This window comes from Dipteris shenzhenensis, chromosome 21 (genome assembly GCF_047967505.1).
Source record: "Dipteris shenzhenensis isolate YYH24624 ecotype China chromosome 21, Dip_SZ_1.0, whole genome shotgun sequence".
NCBI classification, from domain to species: domain Eukaryota; kingdom Viridiplantae; phylum Streptophyta; class Polypodiopsida; order Gleicheniales; family Dipteridaceae; genus Dipteris; species Dipteris shenzhenensis.
Genome location: NC_141616.1, coordinates 38,922,621 through 38,945,955, shown reverse-complemented (window position 1 = coordinate 38,945,955; position 23,335 = coordinate 38,922,621). Strand labels below are relative to the sequence as shown.

Sequence of the window (23,335 nt, the reverse complement as noted above, 5' to 3'; positions counted from 1 at the left end):
CCTGATTTTATCGCTTGCCTCCTTGTCCTCCTCATATGAGGTCTCACATGTGGGGCAATGATCTCCAACGCCCCTCTCACTAACTCAACGTGGCCTATGCCCATTAATAGTCATGACAAAGCCCTAGTGAAGATATCGGAGGCATTCTCCACTTGAAGGTAATAGACTAGTTTCTATCAAGTCATCCTCGATCAGCTCCTAGATGAAATTGTAGTAGACCTCAATGTTTTTCGTCATGGAACACTAGGTTCTTGGCAGATTGCAATGCATTTCTAGTTGTCAATGTCCACCACTTTACTTCATTAAAGACCTTCATGTCTTCCAAGATCCAACTTAGCCTCTCACTCACAAGGTGTGACACATTGGCAAATACTCTACCTCCTTTGGGTCTCCCTTAGAGTAGACACAAACTTGCAAAGCAAGCCACTTAGAGGGGTCTTCCAAGATCCAACTTAGCCTCTCACTCACAAGGTGTGACACATTGGCAGATACTCTACCTCCTTTGGGGATAGAGCCACTGTGGGTTGTCGCATGTCCATGTCTCTCAGTCAAATCTGAATTTGGAAATCCATGCTAGTCTGATTTGTGATTCCATATCCATAGGTAATTTGGCTTTCCATTACATCTCCCTTAGAGTAGACACAAACTTGCAAAGCAAGCCACTTAGAGGGCGATGCCAAGTCGGGTGTTCGCCGGGTATAGTGGACTCCTGACTAACTAGTCGAATATTGGGTCAAGCTTATCAAATGGGTATAATCTTCCATGCTCAACTTAGCACTGACCTCAATTCAAGTAGTTGCCAACTTCCATCTGGAACCACTTTAAGATCTCCAAGTAGTACTTTTCTTGCAAGATGAAAGTCCTCCCTTGCTCCTAGATTTTATTGTCGAAGAAATAGTAAGACTAAGCTCGGTCATTCAACCAGATCATATCTTTGATTTTTTACCAATGCGCTCCCATGAGGTTCAGGTCTACCAATGGGCTCCCGTGAGGTTTAGGTCATTCTTGTATAGCATCACCACCACCCTCCTAAGCCTATCTAAATGGAGGTACAAGGTTGCATTATAAACTCCAGGTCAAGCTGATTCTATCAAAGTACTTGTCCATCTATTGGGACTATATGCCTAGGGCATATAGTCCCAATAGATGAGATGTATGGTGGGTGTATGCCTCACACAACAAAGCCGGCTCTCAAAACAAAACAAAACCTAGGGCCTATTTCAACCCATAAGCGCTTTTCAGAGTCTATGCACCTTGTCACCTGTGTTCCAAATCTAGTTGGCTACTCATGTGGACCTCCTTGAGGTCCCTATCCAAAAAGGCTGACATGACATCCACAAAGTTATTGGACATCATGAATGGGTTGCAATTGCGATCACAACATCGTCTCTAATTGAGCTATGAGCAAAGGTCTTGTCAACAATCAACCCTTCCATCCATGTAGAACCATATATTTTCAAGCCGATATTTGACCTTAGAAAATCCATATGGTCCCTATGACCTTATGCCACATCGCTCTCGAATCAAATTGCTTCAAATCCATCTCCATCTCCATCTCCATCTCCATTTAGATTGCCAACCTATGTGATCTTGGCTCAATTATTTTAACTTGACCCACGAGATCATAGTTCATTGTTATCATGTTCCAAAACTCTCAACCTTTGTAACCTCCTTTGAAGTATTCTGTACGATGTTGGCATTCTTGGGGTCTTCTAATGTTTGGACACATCAGGGAGGCCGCCTTGCTCCTTCCCCATAGTCTCTCTACTTTTGGAGTTTGGAACTTGGATCTAGGTCTCTCCTTTTGGACCAATTCCTTGTTTGCAAGGTGTCATCTCATAGTTATTCCACTGTCTAAGGACAACTTCCAAGCTATGGTTCACATCACAATGTGTTGTTTACGAGGAACGATGGCTTTTTCAATAATCCCAATGACAATAGTTGTTTACGAGGAACGATGGCTTTTTCAATAATCCCAATGACAATAGTCAATAACGCATACATTCAACTTAAACACTCGTTACAAGCTTAACTCTCTTTGTGACTCGTGTTTTCCACTCATAGATCAAATAAAAACAATTTAAAGTTACTTTGTATGTGTTTCAAAGCTCATTGCAAGTTTGCTTGGTCTACATTACATTAAGCACTATTGTAACAAGGAGGCAAAGCAACCAAAACCCTACTTAGGAATGATTTCATGAAAAGGGAGGAGAGGGAGGGTAAAACACATTGATTAGGGACGGGGAGTAAATTGAGGAGTGGAGCCCCTTGTCATAACACCTTACCAATATTTCCAAATGATGCTTTGACTAACAAAAACTGAGACCATTCCTTGGAACCCTAAAAGGCCAACGTAAAAGATTTGAGGTGCACATAAAGATGACACTAAACACAATGCCTAAATCAGACTATAACCCACATCAATGCTTTTGTGTTATATTCAAATCAAAGCACACCTAAACTCTGAATAACTGCCATATCACAACATTAGCAAAGAAGCCAAGGCTTTTCCCTGAAACCGAAGGAAGCCTACATAACTAAAAACCTAAGGCCCATTTTCACCTCCCACTCCGGCAAATTAAAGATTATATGATGCTGACATAAATGTGCTATTGTTTTTTAAGTCTCCTTATATTAAACATCAATTATGTTAAGGTCACTTGTCCCTCTTATAACAAGGGTACGCAGGAATTTAACATTACATATGCAAGTCACATACCCCAACAACCACAACTACCTCAAAACTGGAATCCAAATTGGTATTACAATGGTGGAAGTCCCAAGACAAGGTCGCAAAACCATTATAATCCCTGACAACTGCTTTCTCAACTATTCTGTATCACTGTCCCATCTGGCTTAATCCTTGTCCCATCTGGTAACTCATCTTTGTCGGGTAACACAGTGAGTTTATAGCGAGCCCCCTCTGCAGGTACAATTCGAACAGTTATCTCTTGTCCTTCCTTCCAGACTCGCTCCAGATAAACTGCACCACCTGAAATACCTAGGTCTGACCCTGGGAGGAAGCCTTCCTTGCTGCCCTTGGGCATTGTCACAAAAAAGCCTACAGTCATCACCTCTCTGATTATACCTTGAACAGTATTCGGTGCCCCCTTTTGCAGTAGCTTGGAAAAATCTACCTCAACACGGCTTGCTTGCTCTTCTATCTCAGCAGCACGCCTTTGCGCAAGGGCTTCTCTTCTGTATGCCTTCATGCGCATCCTTGCTTCCAAATTAACAGGCCTTCTTGGTACTGTCTCGTAGCTTGAGCGATCGTAACTCGGGCGATCATAGCTTGAGCGATCAGGAATGTTATCCTCTGCATCCTGTCCTGCACTACCCTTCAATAGCAGTCCAATACAAGAAAATCAACCTCACTATGTTCTGAACTAACATGCTTTTGATGTTACCCGAATAAAGCTTCAATAATAGCTCCAATTCTACTTACCGACAAAGTCCTCTTCGGCCATGTTCGAGGGGTTGCTGCTTGACCTTCCTCAGGAAGATTCTGCTCAAACCTGCTTGAAGTTACGAATGAAACCTTCTTTGTCACCAGAGGGTGAAAATCTTGCCTTCCATATGCAACAAAATTCCTGTCAAATTTAAGTGTCCCAGCCGGTGAGAGGAACCTTGTTGACCATCTGAAAAATACTCCTTTTGCACTCCGGTCCAAAATGTGCCTTGCATTGTCACTTGCCAATGAAGTCATAGCTTTCATTGCAGAAATCTGACATAGAAACTGTGATGTGGGGCAAATTACAGCTGCAGTCCTCATCTTAACCAAATAGCGATGTAAGAAGAATTATAGAAGATCTTCAAATTCCTGCAAGCATGACCAAAAAGGCAAAGTAGAAAAAATCTTTAGACATGTGGATCCAACACACACAGACATGAGCATAATTATATGGTCTTTGCTACAAGTGTCTTGCAAGGTAAGGGGTCATGCTTAAGTGGTAATCAAAAGCACTTTGCATTAATCAGCTAGGATGCACAAGTACTATGACACACTTTGCCTCCCAGATTGATAGGGAACTAGAAAGCCTAACACGTGAGGGGGCAGATAGATCAAACCAGTGCAGATCTTCCTCTGTTAAACAAGGAGATTGCATCACACAAGTACAAGAGAAAGTAAGAAGGCTGCACTGAACATTACTCAGGTACTAGAAAGTTCAACACAAGTAATAAAACAAGCTTGAAATTTAATCAAAGCGCGAGGAGCCTTCCAAAGCCAAAGAGCCAAGGTAGCCCTGGCGACATGGCAAGCCAAAATGTTAGTTCCATCTCACAACACCATCATGTTCAACGACAATATTTTGATGACTAAGGATGCTGGACCAAGGTTAATAAATATGATGGGAGCTATTGGGGCTGCAACCAGCTAGACAAATAGAGCGGTCGAAATCCATGCTATGAAGTCCCAAATATGGGATTGTTGCCTGCATTTGTGAAGAAACAAATTAGACTTAACTGAAATCAGACCAAAGAACCTAAGACACCAAAACCTCCAGATCTTTGATATCTGAATGGGAGATGTAATCGTTGCCTCTACGCCCTCTTTTTGTTGCTCCATCAACACCCTAGCTTGAACAATCTCTGACTGTATCTCAATGTGTCAACTTGTCAAGAATATCCCCTTGAGAATGGAATGGCAACTCTTTGTAACATGGCCTCTCTCCTATAAAACAGTGTGCTCAAACGCAAAGAGCTAATCCACTCAATGTCGTGATACAAAACTTGCATATCATCTTCTTTGTGAGAGATGGGTCATCTGTCTTTATGAAAATAGTGTCCTGACAAACATTACCCCTTGTGCTTCCACCACTTGAGGACATGGTCGATCGTAGCTTACACGAGTCAAAACCTTGGACTTGGGAAGAATGGATTATGGGATCAAGGAAGGAATAGGAGAGAAGGGCAAAGGGAAGGAGGTTTGGGATGAAGAAGCAAGAAGTTAGGGTACATAGATGTGCACAGAGGAAGAAGCAAGGATGAGGAAGGAGAGAGAGAGATTGCAAAACCAAATCGGAGAGGAATGTTGGCTAAGAGGCAAGGGACGGTGAGGTGAATTGTGAGAGGTAGGTGGTTGCAAAGCCAACTGGCTGGAGCAGATATATGCGCGGCAAAAAAGGAGCCGAATGTTTCAAATGTCTTGCGTAGGTCTACGAGTTTCGCCAAAACATTTCTAGCTGCAACATTTCATCGCGCTTTGCAGACGTGAAACTGTGAGGGTGCAGCGGAAACTAAACAGAAAAAGAGGCAGCACACACTCCGGACAAAATTAACTGCAAAAGAGAAGGAGAGAGACTGCAAGGGATCTCAGGGAAAAGCCTTCTATCCGCTGAGTAAAACCTTCACAACGAGAGACGGTACAACAATGGAAAGGGGGGCCCTATATATAGGCTCATCACCCTCCTAGGAGGTCTGCTGAAAAAGCCGACCAGCAGCCTCAAGGGGACCACCCAGCTCCCAAAGGTGGCCGACTAGCAAGCCGGTTCACCCCTCCATACTAGTCGACTGCTGGGACCTGGTAACCCGACCAGGCAGGTCGGGTATGCTGTCCCAAAGACTCGGCTGCAGCACCCACTATAAAGGCCTGCAAGAGGCACCTCCAAGGGCTGCCATTGCGGCACATAACCAGGCCACCAAGGGCCATGAACAGCACCAAAATAGCCCGTACAGATCCGCACAGGTCTACTCACCTACTGGCAGACACGCAACGCCCTGGTCAAGCCTCTAAACAGCCCAAGACCTGCTCCAGAGATGGCTGGATCCACCACAAGACCCTGGCATACACTCATGCCTAGGTTCCTACCCTACACTACCCTCACAAGGGGCGGGCACACCCACAACAAAGACCCTCCCTCATGATCTACACACATTACATCAGGAGTGCTCAACCCCGACAGAAACAAGGTATTTGGTCGCATTGATCCATGGATGCATTATGATTCAAGAGTGCCCTAAATCCTTTATGCTTGTGAAGAAGCACATCACATCTCTAGAAATGTATTTACTTGCTCAAAAATTTATAGAATTTTTTTCCCATTTTCATTTTTCGATATAATTGGTCAGATTTAATTGCAAAATTATGTACATAAAGCTTTCCTTGTCATTAAGACAAGTACTACTTCAAAGGATCCTTGTCATTAAGACAACCTCTACCCGTGAGAGGATACTTGTGAGAGGAGGTGCTGGTAGTGAAAGTACTGTTGACAAGGCTTTCTCCCGAGTTGAAGCCACCTCTTCCTCCATCTCATGGTTAAATTATTCTCCTAGATTCTGATCATCATGCACGAGCAAATCATCACCATGCACTAGCTATGCTACCTCGATCCGGTGGATCTCCCACTGAGATCAAAGAATGGAAAATCATGGAGGCTACCTTGTCACATGCACCAAGTCCAAGCACAGGTGGCAATGACAACTGGCTGCACAGTCACCATCTCGCAACATCCCAATGCTGTATATTCGCAAGCTCCATCTCCCACAATCGCAGTTAAGGGACTCTCAGCTCAATTTTGTATGCTGATTTTGCACTTATGTACTATTTATAGTAGTCAATGCATTTATAAAGCAATGTACCATAGCTAGGAAGATCTATGGTGCCTCTCATGCTTGAGTTCACACACATTGATCTATTTCCACACAACAAGTCCCCACATGCTACATACCTGTAGTAGACAACACCTATCCTTGGCAAACTTTTTTTAAACCAATGAAACAAGCAAGATGACTAGAATAAGGTCTCACTACAAATGTCCTAACTACTGAGTGCAAAAGCATGGAATGCTGACTGGGAGGGAGAGAGAGAGAGAGAGAGAGAGAGAGAGAGAGAGAGAGTTTATTAATGTCTTCAAAAGACTACAAGGTCTATGTGATTGAAAAAAACCAGATACAATGTGTGTGTGTGTGTGTAGGCCTATCTGGAAGAAAATAAAATATCTTCTGCAGCCTTTATTGCCTATTCCCCAGTTCTCACATGATAACAAGTTAGCTAACTGGAGGTTATGTCCCAAAGGGCTGAATATGCGCCCTGTGCCTATAAGCAAACTCACCTCCATGACAACATACAGACTTCTACAGCCCATGCCGTGGATACACACTCATGCAAATTATTTGTGGCATATGCAAAAACCCCTATCTTGGTGGTCAAGGAACTTGAGTATTTTATGGAAAGCCAAGCTGCCTCTCAAACAAAGACTATTTCTTTGGCGTTGCATTACTGGAACATTGCCAATTGGAACTACTTTGGTTAACAGGAAGCTAGCTACTGCCACCGCTACCTGTTTACGATGCCAAGCACATGCAGAGACAGTACCACACTTATTATGGTTTTGTCAATGCTCCAGGCTTTTGACTGCAAAGATTTCAAGGTTCTTATGTCTTAGATTCCCAAATACCAGATTTGGGAAATTTTTTTGGCTTTTTGGCAAATGTCCTACTCCATTGAGACCTTATTCTCTACTCCTTCACTGGATTAGATTTTGGGCTCTATGGACCTTCTGGACTGAACATAATATGGCATACTTGCACAAACACTTCCATCAGCCCTATGAATTCTTCAGAGCTTCCTTAAGGCAATCTGTTTATGATGCTTGTACGGAAGGAGATCTAGACAGGTCCTGCATGGAGATAGTTTATTTGTGTTATTGATTTGGGCTCTCCACTTTTAGGATAGTCTCTTTGTACAATATTAATCTTATAATACAAGCCCATGGAATTACCCAAAAAAAAAGTGTGTGTGTGTGTGTGTGTGTGTGTGTGTGTGTGTGAGAGAGAGAGAGAGAGAACTATGAACATCATGGTTATGCTGACTACTAACTTCATTTTTTATGTTGAGACCTGGCAATCACTAGTAATATCCGTCTGGCCGCTTCATTGAAAAGGACACGAATCTGAGTCCTACACAATGAACATGTATAGGAGTTGCAAGAAATTGTGCATATCCTGCCAACATTGCAGATCCACATGCACATCTTGGTTGTGGCTTGTCTCTAATATCTATCCAGTCTAAATCCTCAACACTTTGCTTGGCACTCCAGCTTTCCGCAGCTCTGCCCATCACTGCTCTGGTTTGCTGATTGTCATTTCACCGCTGATCTATCATGTTGTCTTTTTCGATATCCAATACATTCTACATGTTGCAAGGACGTTTGTAGAGGGCCTCCTTTTCTGTTCTTTGAGACTGAAGGTCTACTGCAAGCTCAGCCTCTGCATTCCCCCCATACATTGAAGTGAGCTGAATCTGTTTAACTGCTAAGCTGAACCTATGGAACTTTTCATGACTAAAGCTATGAAACTGTTCATGACTGAAGCTTGCTGTAAAGGCTCGTGGAGAACTGACCCCATAAGAGGGTCACTCGAGATGCTATGGGGTCTGCTGCTGAATGACTCAGTGCTGCTACTGGTCCATGGCCTGTGGTTGCCTCTGGTGCTGAAGGAGCTACCGCAACTGCTGCTGCTGGAGCTGCTGCAGGGGATGCTGTGCTGACTGCTACAGGAACTGGAGGTAGAGCTACTGCTGGAGATCGTACTGAACAAGACAAGGAGCTGCTTTTGTAGCCCTCCAATCCCCTGGAACAAGCCAACCAGTCTGTGACCACAAACTCAGTCTGGGGGTCTGCTCCCAGATAGCCGGCTTGGCTGCAGACTGCTCCGACCTGCCAGGTGCCCTCCTGCACCTGCAGTCACTGCCTGTTCCTGCTGCTGCCTGTCTGCAGGGTAGCTGTACAGCCTGTAAAGCTGCTGCAGTGCTGACTACAAGGCCCTGTACACCTGCTCTTTAGCAACAGCTTTTACTAAAAAACTACTAAGTACTTACCACTCCTCAACCTTCAAAAATCATGCATAAAATCGTGGACTAGACGCTAGTTCAAAAAGTTTAGTTTGGTGGCTACCTTACAATAAAGGGGCAACAAAATCACAAGCTTCAATTCAATCCCAAAAAGAAAAGATCTTATTGTGCAACTAAATTCATAAGTTTTGCTCCATGCGCAAATACGCTAAACCACTCACAATAATAAGTTCCTTCCCCAAAGAAATTTGGGCATTCAAACAGCAAATCCTTTAAATTTGTACGGTCTCGACTAAATCAACTACATGTGAACCTCCCAACTGAAGTACGTTTAACAAACCAATAAACAAGTCTCCGTGAGGATCAATCATTGAATTAAGATACAAGTTTGCAAAAAATGCAATACAATAAATACAATAGAAACACCAATGCCTAGCAATGCCTTAACAAAATAAAAGAGAAAATGAAAGAGAAGAAAAAAGAGGTAAACAAAAACTTTTATGAAAACCAAAGGAAGACATACTTAGCAAGCAAAGCAACACTTATGTCGTCATCAGTGCCCAAGCATAAGCAACTATACTGGGTTTCTAAAGACCTGTGGAGTCTCTTGGGCAAACAAAATAATAATTAAAAACAAAGTATCTAGAAGAAAGTTCATAAGGTTGATACAACCTTCCACAATTCTCTATTTTACAAAGATTTTAAGATGTTAGCGAAGAAAAATTAAAAAAGACTAATGATGTTTCAGCTCTTAAACCTTTGCATCTGGGCTTCTAGCTTTTTTCCTGTCTAGAGCTTGAAACCTTGTGAAACCATTTCACAACTTTGGTATCTTCCAAACAAACATTTTCATAGAGTCAAGTAAAATCAAAAGCTTCAAGCAAGAACATGCTACATTAAACTTTATGCACCTCCAATGAGTCATCCATTGACCAAATTAGCTCTAATGGAATATCAACCTCTCTCAAAAGGTTTTTTAAGGCTCGTGAACTTTTAGCAAATCGAGTCAAAATGTAAGAAATCTTTTACATAGCTGCACAGAAGCTTGGTTTCATTGAATTATTATGGACAGCTAAGCTGCACAAAGACATGGATAGCAAGTGAAAGACTTGCAAAATTTTGGTGAGTCAAACATAAGTCCTCTTAAGGTATAAAGCATGTGCTGAAGAGTTACTACACAAAATATTACAAATCTGCTTTCTACAAGTTAAGATAACTTTCTTCGAACCTTGCTCCACAAAAAATCTACAAACTTTTACCCTTTCAGAGAGCTACAATGATTAAACATGCAAAATAGAGGAGTTTAAGTACATTCATTTCCAAGACTCTCAATGAATTCTTTATCAAATGAGCCGCATTAGATCAAAATGAAATCCCTAGCTAGATGTAGATAATTGATCCTCCTAATCAAGGTCTTGAAAACTATTATAGAAGGGGATCATACCAAGTCCAACCGGTAGCTAGAGGAATCTAAATAGGGTAAGAGGGCCGGTACTATGGAGGGCTAACTTTTTAGCACTAATCCATGGCGGAAATGGCCTTCCGAAAATCATTATTCAGATTTGAAGCTATTGCTGTCATCGGGTCGTAATAGGGAGCTAATTTTAATTTTAAAACTTTTCAAAAAATTGTGGACGATAGAAATCTACGAGGGCCAATGCTTAGGTCAGGTGAGGGCCTATACTAATGCAGTGTCTCCAAAAAATGGTGAATTGACACATCATCTTTTTCTATGAAGAGCATTGGGTGGCACCTGCCTCCCTATTGGGGGGGTTGATGACATTTTAAAGGCACCTGCCTCTTTGCTGGCCCCTTTACCCTAATACCATTCCATAATGAGGTTTGCACTCCAAGCTATAAGGAGCCAATCTCTTCGACCTAATGTAATCTCACTCATTTGAAATAGCGTTAAAAGATTTCACATGGCTTTTAGTAAACGCAAAAGTAAACTATAATATATGAAAATGGCTATTGGCTTCTTAACATAAATCATGAAGCCTTTACCTCGCAAATTACAGCTATGGCATTGGGCTATGACTTTGGCGATATCAGTGAAAACAGGTTTTGAGTGAACTCAACTTGTAAGACCTATAAAATCTTACCATGTGTTCCAAGTTAGAGTTAATCTCTGATGACAAGTTGAACTTCCCTCAAAGAACATATTGCGGACCTATTAGACTCTCAAAGATTAATACCAATCCTAGGCTAGTAGCACACATAGCTATATAAGACCCTTTAATCGAAGAGGAAAAAAGTAAAAATGCACAAGCAGCTCACAATATTAATCCACCCAAGTATCAAACTCCCTCAATATCAACTGCTCGAATTCGTGAATTCGTCGTTTGATTGATCTTGGACAACTCGATAAACTTTGTAGCTTTTCAAAGCTTCACGTTCAGTTAGGAAACTCGACCTAGAAATAATCCCATTTGTGTCATAGCTAATCCAGGGTTCTCTTGCACGTGAGAAAATCCACTACGATGCCAATAACATTACAGACAAAAATCTGACTATGAAACCTCTACGCTTGCTCATGCGAACCTCGACACCGCACACATTCTTTGAGATCCCGGAACCCTATGGACAATCCGCTGCGGAACTGAACACCACACCAGATTGTTGAAATGTACACAGCAAATCTCCCGATACATCACTGTAAGCCTCCACATCTGTGGCTACGAACCAAAAATCTTCACGTCGAAAATGAATCACCCCGAAGCATTCAAGCGCACCAGGCGTACTACAGGCGAACCTCAGGTCGAGGGAAGAACTCAAGGATGTTGGTTAGCCTAGCCCGCCCTGACTGATAAGCAGCAGCCATAAAGGAAATGAAACACAGCTCTCTAACGTAAATCTACGGAGGTTGTGGGGCTGAAAAGGATGAATGAAAGCGATGACCTGCATATAAAAAGGAGGCAAGAACAAAATGATGGATGCGGCGTGATAGCTGATGATGATGGAAAGAGTGAGGAGGTAAGTTGAGACCTGGAACGGGGAGAGTGGACGAGGCCGAGAAGACCAACAGCTACAACCAAAATGGCGCTTCTTCACAAAGCACATGCCCTAAAACCCTTTACAGGACCAAGTTAACCTTCTTACTCTTACTCTTGCTCCCAAGACAATTTCAGTAAAACCTCTCGGTTTTAGGAGGTACCTCGCCTTGGTCCACAACTCCTTCAAATTATTAATGACAATTAGAGGAGTAGCTTAAGTGTAGCTCGCGCGCTAGGGCGTCTCCCTACTAAGTAGCTGCCCTGCTCTCTTAGTGTAGATCTCGCGTAGATGTGCCCCTTGTAGTGGACCATGGGTCTACGTGGGTGGTTGGGTGCCTGGGATTTTTTATTTTTTTTTAATGACAATTTGTGATAGTTTTGCAGGAAATGGGAAATTTTGGTAGTTTTGTTGGTTAGGCCTTATATAGTTTTGTGGGAAATGGGATATTTAATGCCAAGGTGGCATGTGATCCCCAATTTTTTTTGCTTTTCCCCCCCCACAAAAGTAGCAAGCTCATGAGCTCAATCAAAAGACTTTGTGAGGCATTTAAACATTATCATATTTAACATGGGGAATCAAAATTTTCCATAAAAACCTCCAAGAAAGGGATCTAACAAGGACTTTCAAATCATTTTTCTTACAAAATGGTTGAACATTTACATGATGAGCACCTTAAATTTTTATCAGAGTTGGGTGTAAGATGACGCTAAGGCAAAATTGTGTATCCACACTTCTCTTTGGCATTGGTGACACTTCAAGCCCTTCACTTGTCACGTCCCTAGATTTTCCACTGCATTGAATAGTGGCATTTAAGTGCAAATTTTTACCCAACTAAACGGAGAAGGCCATTGTTGAAGCTTAATTTGGATAAAGCTATCTAGTTCTTGAGAAGCCAAATGCAATATAGTCTGTGGGCCTCAATTAAAGCCACTTTAGGAGAGGCCTAATTCTCGAGGTGACCGAGGAGTTATCCAAGTTACTAGAAGAGATGAGTAAAAATTAGCCTAAAAAGGTTGCAAAGAGGAACTTGTTAGAAGTAAGCTACACGAGTGTGTAATGTTCTCATCAGGGGAAGAGACTATAATTTAATTTGAAACTATATAAGATGGGCACACTCACTTGAAAGCCCTCCAAAAGAGGAATCTTAACAAGAACTTTTCTTATGAAATGGTTTAACTTTAAATGATAACCACCTTAGATTTTTTATTAGAGTTGGGTGCAAGGTATGCTAAGGAAAAATTGTGTATCCACATTTTTTATTAGAGTTGGGTGCAAGGTATGCTAAAGAAAAATTGTGTATCCACATTTCGCTTTGGTATTGGTGACACTTACAAGCCTTTCAGTTGTTGTCACCTCCCTAGATTTTGCACTGCATTGAATAATAGTAGTTACGTGCAATTTTTTACCCAACTGAACGTAGAAGGCCATTGTTGAAGCTTAATTTGGATAATTTGGATAAAGCTATCCAATTCTTCAAAAGCCCATGGGCCTTAATTAATGCCACATTGGGAGAGGCCTAATGACCAAGGAGTCATCCAAGTTACTAGAAGAGATGAGTAAAAATTAGCCTAGGAACTTATTAGAAGTAGGCTATATGAGTGTGTAATGTTCTCATTGGGGGAAGAGAGAGGGAATGTGATGAGGAAGAGATGCAGGACACGATTTATTAGCACTGCCTCATAGAGGCAAGGCTATAAGCTTGCTATAAGGAAAGAATGAAACACTTTTGTGGGATTTTACAAGTGTATTTTAATTCTTTTTTTTGTTTATGTGATTTTCCATGTGTATTTCAGTTTTTTATTTTTTGATGAGAAAAATCAAAATTGTATTATAAGAGCAAAAAAGGAGATACAAGGGAAAATGGAACAATGGTCTCCTAAAAACAGGAAGACTATCACTGAAGAGTCTCAGTTCACAATAGCTGCTAGTTGCCATATCAGGTCATTCTGCTCCCCAAAATCTTTGCAAAAATAATTGTTCAACTTAGTAATGGGCATTAGGAATGCTTTTAAGCACTACTAAATTAATTTGAAACTATACAACATGGTAATCAATTGAATGCCCTCCAAAAAAGGGATCTCGCAAGAACTTTCACATCATTTTTCTCACGAATGGTTTAACTTTACATGATGACTGCCTTAGGTTTTTTATTAGAGTTGGGTGCAAGGTGATGCTAAGGCAAAATTGTGTATCCACACTTCTCTTTGGCATTCACTTGTCCTCTCCCTAGATTTTCCACTGCATTGAATAGTGGCATTTAAGTGTAATTTTCTACCCAACTAAACGTAGAAAGCCATTGTTGAAGCTTAATTTGGATAATTTGGATAAAGCTATATAGTTCCTCTAGAAGCCAAATGCCATATAGTCCCTGGGACTTAATTAAAGTCATGTTAGGAGAGGCCTAATTCTCGAGGTGACCAAGGAGTCATCCAACTCACTAGAAGATATGAGTATAAATTCGACTAATAGTTTGCAAGGAGGAACTTATTAGAAGTAGGCTATACGAGTGTGTAATGTTCTCATCATTGGGGGGAAAGAGAGAAAATGCGATGAGGAAGAGATGCAAGACGTGATTTATTAGCACTACCTCATAGAGACAAATAACATAACAAGAAATTTAGTGCCTTGTGAGAATGGCCCAAGGCTAATTGCAGCCTAGTTTCAGTAACCACGTTGAGCACAAGGCCTCGCACTTATCCTTAATTTTTTTCTAAACCCACACACCCTTCGATTTAGTAGTAGAAAAAAGATCCCCTATACACGCATGCCATTGATCTCTGAAGATGAAGTCACACATCAACCAAATCAATTTCTTAAGGGCATTAGCTAAGAAAGGAAAAATTGACAAGACATAGATAGCAAGGAAGACATGACATGCTTCACCATTATGATTCTTCCAAGTAAAGACAACATTTTTCCTATCTCCACAAATTTTTGAGCACACCACACAAATTTAGTTTTGAGAGAGATACCAATTCCAAATGGACAACCCAGATACCTCAAAATATTACCATCTTTGACCCATTTTAATCTGAAACTGCTACACCAATCAAGAGGATTATCGCAATATAGCCAAATGGCTATGGTTTTCAAAGTATTACTTTTTGACTTGGAAACCACTGCAAATCCCTCAAAGACCAAAAGAATAGATTCAATATCCATTTAAATCCGAAACTACTGCACCAATCAAGAGGATTATCCCAATAAAGCCAAATGGCTATGGTTTTCAAAGTATTCATTTTTGAGTTGGAAACCACTGCAAATCCATCGAAGGCATAAAGAACAGATTCAATATTCTATTTGATGCCTAGTAAGAAGCTTTATTATCATCTGCAAAGAATTGGGAACAAAGCAAAGAATTGGTAGAGAAAGACCTTTCAAAGTGTCCAAACGTTGAAGATAATCTATGTGGCAAAGCAGAGGTTTCAGTTCCAATGACGAATAGAAGTGGTGTTAAATTTGTTGTATAGATCTTTGTAGAGAAAACCCCTAATAATGATAAGCATTTAATGAAAGCTTAGCAAAAGCAATGCATAAAAGCATCCAAGTCATGCTGCAAAAGCCTTCTCCAAAACCATGTTTTTGCATTGTCAAGAGAACAAACTACCAGCTAACCGTATCATAAGCCTTCTCCAAATCAAGATTCAACATAATGAATCTTTGATTCAGGAAAACCTCATGATCAATAGCCAGTAAAGTATTAAGCACGTCATCATGTATACTTCTATCATAAGCAAAACCATATTGTCTTGGGTGAATAATCCTCCCTAGAATAAACTTCACTCTATTTGCCATTGCTTTTGCTATTATTTTGTAGACACATCCAAGAAGGAAAATTGGTCTCCATTAATTGGGAAAAAGCTTACTATGAGACTTTGGAATCAGCTTAATAATAGCAACATTCACACAATTAGGGATCTTACCTCTATGTTGGCATTTGTTAATTAAGGCAGTCAAATCTGAGCCACATAAATCCCAAAAATACTAAACAAATTCCACAGGAAAGCCATTAGCCCCTTGTGCCTTACCTTTGTCCATGCTCATAGCCATGTATTTGATTTCATATTCTAAAAAATCCTATCTCCAATAAAAGGTCTTTGACCAACAACACTAGATAAATGCTCAAGCAAACACTTTCATGATGTTTTCATCAGCCACAAAATGGTTGGCATGACTATGAAGGATAACTTAAATATTCTCTTTTAAGTCACATCCCGTACTGCCTTCTCTTGAACTTGGAGAGCTTAATTCATGCGCACTTTTCCAGCGTCTTTTTCATCTATTTGCACCCGAAGTGTCGTGACCTCAATGGTGATTCCATGGAATTGGTCTTGGATGTCTGCTATAGTCTGTCTTTCCAATTCTTGGGCATACTCCTCCTTGGCCAGGCGAGTGAAGAGTTTTGACAGTTGAAGCATTTGGTTGGCTTGATGATGGAGGATGACATATGGTGATGAGGATTGGCAAAACTATTGATACAATTGGTGCCCATGTAGCCATCCTAAGGATTTTTAGTACTTGTTAGGCCCACGTTGTTCCAATGGTAAGTCAGCCACTTGGGTACAGTAGTCATATTGCTGATCTGGTACTAGATCTCCTTGTGGCTCATTGGCTGGCATGATGTTGACAGGCAATGCTGGTGCTAATTTAGAGCCTCAAGCTCTGGCTTGCTACTGTTGTGATGGAGATATATTGGTTGCAATTGTGGGCCAAGCTGAAGCATCACGTGGGGCAATTCCTCATTTCCTACCTCCAAAATAGGCATTTCTTTTGAGGTACCCACATTTGCCAATATGATAGTAGGAGAAGGTGGTGACATCTCCCATGCCAATGATAAGGGGATGTCCAGATCCTTAAAAGATTTTGGAGACTGTGGTAGAGTCATTTCTTTTTGTTTTATCTCCTTACTGATGATTACAGCCAATAAGTGTGGAATCTTGCATTTTTGGCCAGATGAACTATCCAATTTCTTTGTGAAGAAGATGAGCAAATATTGGATCCAAAAATCTTGCTTTAGCTGCCTACTCAAGCAAAACATGGTCTTCCTACCATTAAGTACCCAATGATATCTGCACACCAATTTAGAACAGCATCTATTTGAAATAGTGTGGCATCTGGCAAGTCATCTTCTACTCTAGTGGCTTCTTCTCACGACTTGACACGAGACGTGTGGTTAGTAATGTGGTGTTGGGCACCTTTGCAGACCACTATCTTGAAATTGAATTCTTGAAGCAAGCGGAGCCATATGGTTATTCTTCTTATTGTACATAGACGGTTCAAAAGATAAAGCAATGCTTGATGCTCGGTGTAGAAGACAAAATCATTTGCCAATAAAAAGTGTCGAAATTTCTTAACACTATACACCATTGCTAGGGCTTCTCTTTTTGTGGTGGTATAGTTGATCTCTGCATCATTGAGTTGTGGCAAAGTAGAATGGATAGCCTTTCTTATGTTCACCAAGTTGGCAAAGCACACTCCCAATTGCATACTTGGAGCCGTCAGGATGAATATGAAAATCAATATCGCAATTGGGAGATATAAGGATGGGTGTTGTGATTAGGCACCACTTTAAGATCTCAAAGGCTTGGTCGCATTCTTCTATCCATAAGAATTCCACCAACAATTTGTAAAGTGGTCTGGCTATCATGGCATACTGCAAGATAAATCTTCTATAGTTGCCAGCATGTCCCATAAAGACTTCTACACCTTTGGAATTTGTAGGAGGAGGAAATTCCATGATGATTTTGATTTTGTCCATGTCAGTTTGCAATCCCATGTTGAGAAACTATGTGTCCCAAAACAACTCAGTGGGGGTGACCATGAACTGGTATATTGTTGGATTTAGGGAGATGCCATACTCCCTGCATTTGATAAGAAACTACTTCAAGACATTTTAAGTGGTCTTTCTTGTTCAAGTGGATGCACAAATCATCCAAGAGCACCTATAGGAACTTATTAAAAAATGACTTGAAAGCGGTGCACATGACTCTCTGGAATGTGGCCGAGGCATTATATAGGCTGAAGGTCATGACTCTATAGGCAAATATGCCCCATTCTATAGCAAATGTTGTTTTTGATTCGTTGGCAGGTGCAATTTGCACTTGTTTATAGCCACTAAAGCCATCCAAGAAGCTATATATCTATGATCCGCCGGCCACCTTTTCCAACACTATTTCTCTTAAGGGTGGGGATAGTGATCCCTGATTGTGGCGGCATTCACATTCTTTAAGCTAACACATAGCCTTAGCTTCTTGTTGTGTTTAGGCACGATGATAATGCATGAAACCCAATCAATGTGCTCTATCTCATAGATGAATCCTGAATCTAAGAGTTTTTCCAATTCATCATAGACCATGTGCCATATTTTGGATTTGTTCTATATGGTCCACATACCTTAGGGTGGGCACCTTGTTGAGAAACCATATCAACATTATATGTTGTATATTGTGCATAGCACTAACCCAATAGAGTGCTATAAAGGAAAGGGTTAAACGCCTTACTCCTAACCCTAAAAGGGTTTGTATATACACCACATTTTCAACTGAATCTATTGTATAGTTAGTCATTTGTGGTGTGCTCTCTAGCTGTGCCCTCTCTCCTCATCTCCTCTCCCCTCTTCATATTTTGCCCCCTTGCCTTCTGTTGAGGCATCGAGATCATAGAGTGTGAGAGAGTGATTGAGAGTTCTCAAGTGATTGTGAGCGCATTTCATTCTGTTCCGTTGAGAGGAAATTCCTATGGGGGTAAAAGGCCACTGTACCTTAACCATGATTATGTACAATACTCAAACACACACATATATATGGATGACATAGAAGATTAGGGTATTCTACACCGACCAATACTTGTTGACAAAATATGAAGAGGGGAGAGGAGAAGAGTGGAGATGAGGAGAGAGGGCACAACTAGAGAGCACACCACAAATGACTAACTGTATACTAGATTTAGTTGAAAATGTAGAATATATACAAACCCATTTAGGGTTAGGTTTACGGCATCTAACCCTTTCCTTTATAGCACTCTATGTGTGTTAGTGCTATGCACATGTAATCATATGGATGTTGCGCGTGGTCTCTTAACACTTTCCCTCAAGAGCAACATCACGAAGTAGGCCTTCCCTCAAGATGATGATTATGGGGAATTGAAGAAGGACTGAGCATTACATTCCATCACACCCCTTTAATGGGAATGTCCTTCCTCTGAGTCAAACCAAGAGCTTTTTGGTGTTTGTAAAAAGCTCTTTACCGAGTGGTTTGGTAAAGATGTCTGCAACATTCTCTTTGCTATCGCAATGTTGCAGTGTGATGTCACCAAGTAACACTCTCTCTAATGAAGTGCTCTTTGACATCAATGTGTTTTTTCATGGAGTGATATATTGGATTCTTGGCCAATGCTTGAGCCAATTGATTATCGCAGTATATTGTTGTTAGCTTTGATTCATCAAAGTAATCTATTTCTGACAGTAGTCTTCTAAGCCATATAGCCTCACATCCACCTGTAATGAGTGCTCTATATTCTGATTCAGTCAAAGACAAAGAAACAGCTAGTTGTTTGTTTGACAACCATGATATAGCACCTTGATGAAGGAAAAATGCATACCCCTGTGTCGATCTCTTGGTTTCATGATCTTTGGCATAGTCACTGTCACAATATCCATGCAACCTTGGATGACTTCCTCTATATTCTATCCCAAGGTGTCTTGTACCTCCGATGTATCCTAAGACTCTTTTGGCTGCATTCCAGTGTGAGACTATTTTGGATTTGCCATAAACTATGCAACTGAGCTTACTGCATAACAAATATTTGGTCATGTGATAGTTAAATCCAAAGAGTTGCATGTAGTACCTATCATTGACAGTAGGCTTTTTTGAATCTTTAGTAAGTTTCAAACTCTATTCTATGGGAGTGGTTGCAATCTTGTAATCTGCCATATGAAACTTCTTTAGGAGACTGTCAACATATTTGAGTTGACTTATAAAGGTGCTGTCTGAATCTCTCTAGAACTCAATTCCAAGATAATAGTGCATAAATCCAAGATCTTTCATGTTGGACTCTACAGAGATAAGTCTTGTTTCAACTTTTTGATGATGAAGCTATCCTTGCTTCTAGTCACAATCACATCATCTACGTACAAAAGTGCAATAGTGATGTCTTTCCCTTGAACTTTATAGTAGAGAGTATGATCTGCATTGGATTTCATGTATCCTAGATCAGCAAAATACTTGTCGATTTTGCTATACCAACTTTTGGGTGCTTGCTTTAAGCTGTATAGACTTTTCTTGAGATGCCAAACTTGATTCTCCTTTCCTGGTTCAACATAACCTGTGATTTGTTGCATGTAGACTTCCTCGTCTAGGTAACCATTGAGAAAAGCATTCTTGACATTGAGCTGGTACACATTCCATCTGTTGAGTGTCACTAGTGATATTAAGAACTGTATGGAATCCATCTTTGCTACTAGAGCAGAAGTCTCATCATAATCTTGACCATATTGCTGTGCAAAATCTTTTGCAACTAGTCTAGTTTTGTATCTTTCAATGCTTCCATCTAGATTGTACTTCACTTTGTATACCCATTTGTTTACTATGGCCTTCTTTCCTAGTGGAAGGTCGCATAATTCCCAAGTATCATTCTTGTACAAAGCTTCCATTTCTTCATTCATAGCACTTTGTCATTATGTCTTATCACTGCATCTTCGAAGAAGTACACTGACTCTTCTATAGCCATGATGGCAGTCATAAGAGCATAGTTGGTGGTTTCAACCTAAATTGCTTTGCCTTTCTAAGCATATGTCAATCGAGCAGGTGGTTTGCTTTCCCTAGTAGACCATCTGGGTTGCTATAGTTTCTTGTCGAGGTGCTTCTGGAAATTCTTACTCTTCTTCGTCGCGTCAAAATTTTCTGTAGATGATTGTGAAATCGGTGTGTCTATCTCCTATGTATTTAAGGTTTTCCATTCTGATTCCTAATCAATGATTATATCTCTAGAGATAATGACCTTGCAGTTGATGGGATCATACAACTTGTATGCTTTGTTGTCTTCACTCTAGCCAACCATGATGCATTTGCATGACTTTGCATCCAATTTCATGCGATGGTCATCATGTATGTGGGCATATGCTATGCAACAAAATATGCAAAGATTCCCAATGCATGGCTTGTGTCCATTGAATGCTTCATAAGGTGTCATACCTTGAATCGGTTTGGTTGGAAGCCGATTAAGCAAGTAGTTTGCAATGGCTATTCCTTCTAGTACAAAAGGATAGGTGAAAGATAAACTCTATGTTCCAAAACTCAACAAGAACCTCTTATCTCAGTAGGTCAAATGACGGAACACAACTATCGAGTCATCTCTTGATGGAGATGAATGCATTATCAGAGACAAATTTAGAGGATTTCAGCTAGTAGGAAAAGCAGTCAAGGAAGGACGCTTGTTCAGAATGCTAGCCATAGTACCAAATATGCATGCCATGTCAGCTCAACTACAACAAATGCCACTATCTGCAAAATGGCACAAGAGATATGGACATGCCAATTTCAAAAGCTTGGTAGAGCTCAGGAATCAAAATATGGCAATTGAAATTCCAAAGCTATAGTTTCTTGGAAAAGTTTGTGAAGCATGCTACTTCAGCGAACAAAAGCAAACCAACTTTGGTAGAAGAACCTCTAAAGCACGAGGTATTCTTGATTTGATTCATACAGATGTTTGGGGATATGGTCAGACCCGCAGCATCAATGGTTCACTTTACTACTTGACTTTCATCGACAACTACAGTAGTAGATATTATTGGGTCTACTTTCTGAAGAGAAATATGAAGTGTTTTCCAGATTTCAAGAATTCAAATCCATGGTAGAAAACTAGACATGCAAAAACTTCAGCATTAATCAACTTTTATAGAAGTCACGGCATTCAAAGACCAATTCCTGATGCTTTGTTATATGAGATGATGCATCGCTGTTGATGTACCAAGGATCTTGATTTGCTTGGTCAACTTGATAATTAAAATCCTCTTTTGAATTGCAATCTGTGTCAAGATACACTGTATCAGTCTTCTGCATTTTCTCATTTGCAAGGAACATATTCCCAAGTTCATTTGCATAATGACTGTGACTAGAATGTTTACCACGATGATTTTCTCTTCTGCAAAAATTCCCTCGATTGCTGTTGGATTGACCGCCTTGGTTGTATTGCTTCTTGTGGCAATCTCTAAATGTTTGACACGTTGATGGATGCATTCCCTTGTTCTTGGAATCTTCCTTGGTTGGAATAATTTCCTCTTTGTTGATTTTGATGTTGCTGAGGATGATGTTGATGCTGCTAATTCTGACTTTGATGATGATTTCGTTGTTTGCTGATGATGACCACTTCGCTAGAATGATCTACCTCTGCTTCTTCCTCTACCTCTACCTCTACTTCTATTTGAAGCTATGAATGCTTGATCATTGGAATGACCTTTGCATGCGTGAATGGCTTGCATCCTGAGTTCTTTACCAAGTAAAATTGGTTGAAGTTCTTTTAGTGTCGGAATTTGCCGTTGAATGGCAATACTTTGGACTAGATTCTCGTATCCCTCTCCTAGTCTATTCACGATGACTTGAACCATTTCTGCAGGATTCATAATCTCTCCTACTATTGCAAGTTGATTGTTGTAATCTTTGATCTTGAGTCATAAGCATGATTGGTTTCACTGCTATTGCGGAAACTTTGGTTGATTTGGTTTCTCAATGTGAGAATCTTGGAAGTGTTCTTGGACTCATAGAGAGCTGTGAACATATCCCATGCTTCTTTTTTGATGTCTTGACTGTGTTGAGTTGTCCTAGCATGACATCTTGCACATTCTACTTGATTAGATGATATGCATACTTGTCTTTCTTGTCCCATTCTGCCTATGCTCAGGCAATGGTAGGATCTGCTACAGGTGCAAAATCTATTGGTGTAACTAGAGATCTCGCTACTGGTGCTGCAACAATAGGTGGAGTAGAGCTATTGCTGGTTGGATCATCAAATGGTCTAGGTGTAGAACTATCGACATACTCGCATTTGTCTTGAAGTACAAGAATGGTCTCCATTTGATATTTCCATGTGCCATAATTGGACTTGTCTAGCTTAGCAGATGCCTCCAGATTGAGATTGCTAGTCGTAGACATGGTGTAAGAAATGTACTCAAAGTATCTGTGAAATCATTGTCTAAATCAACTACAAAGCACTAATTGTGAACTGTTGGTGAAGATAGAACTATAATATATAATCCAATCTATTACAAGGCTTGTGGCAAATGATGCCGGGAATAGCCAAGAGGCTTTACAAAGCTTGAAATGATGTGCACAATGCCAAAAAATAGCCAAATAGGCTTTATAATGATGGCATGTGTGTGTGAAATCAAATCATGTGCAATTTGCCCACTGATCAGTCGATCAATACCTCTGAACACTCTGAAGTCTACTCACTGAATTGATGAACATCTAGTTTCTGGTAATGTGATGATGTGAAGCCGCATGTGAGTGCTAGGACTTGTAAGAAAATAATACGTCTGTGCTCAATAGATAATAG

The 23,335-nt window shown here is 40.6% G+C and overlaps 1 protein-coding gene across 2 annotated transcripts; it reads right to left on the bottom strand.

The window, feature by feature from the left end:
* Positions 1-2,458: 2,458 nt before the first annotated feature.
* On the bottom strand, positions 2,459-11,916 carry LOC147888834 (uncharacterized). 2 transcript variants are annotated; one of them, XM_087392249.1, is made up of 3 exons: positions 11,777-11,916; positions 3,446-3,820; positions 2,459-3,338 (listed from the first exon to the last, which is right to left on the bottom strand). In XM_087392249.1, the coding sequence occupies exons 2-3, from the start codon at positions 3,770-3,772 to the stop codon at positions 2,826-2,828; spliced, it is 840 nt and encodes a 279-aa protein (XP_087248375.1). In that variant the 5' UTR covers positions 3,773-3,820; positions 11,777-11,916; the 3' UTR covers positions 2,459-2,825. The 2 variants fall into 2 exon arrangements, with proteins under 2 accessions (XP_087248375.1, XP_087248376.1); XM_087392250.1 differs by having other exon boundaries at positions 11,690-11,848.
* Positions 11,917-23,335: the final 11,419 nt, after the last annotated feature.

What these genes read in the sequence shown, in the direction of transcription:
- LOC147888834 (XM_087392249.1), bottom strand. Translation starts at nt 3,772, where the DNA reads ATGAGGACTGCAGCTGTAATTTGCCCCACATCACAGTTTCTATGTCAG. An exon ending in GGCCGAAGAGGACTTTGTCG is followed by an intron (nt 3,339 to 3,445) that starts GTAAGTAGAATT and finishes CTGCTATTGAAG; the next exon opens with GGTAGTGCAGGACAGGATGC.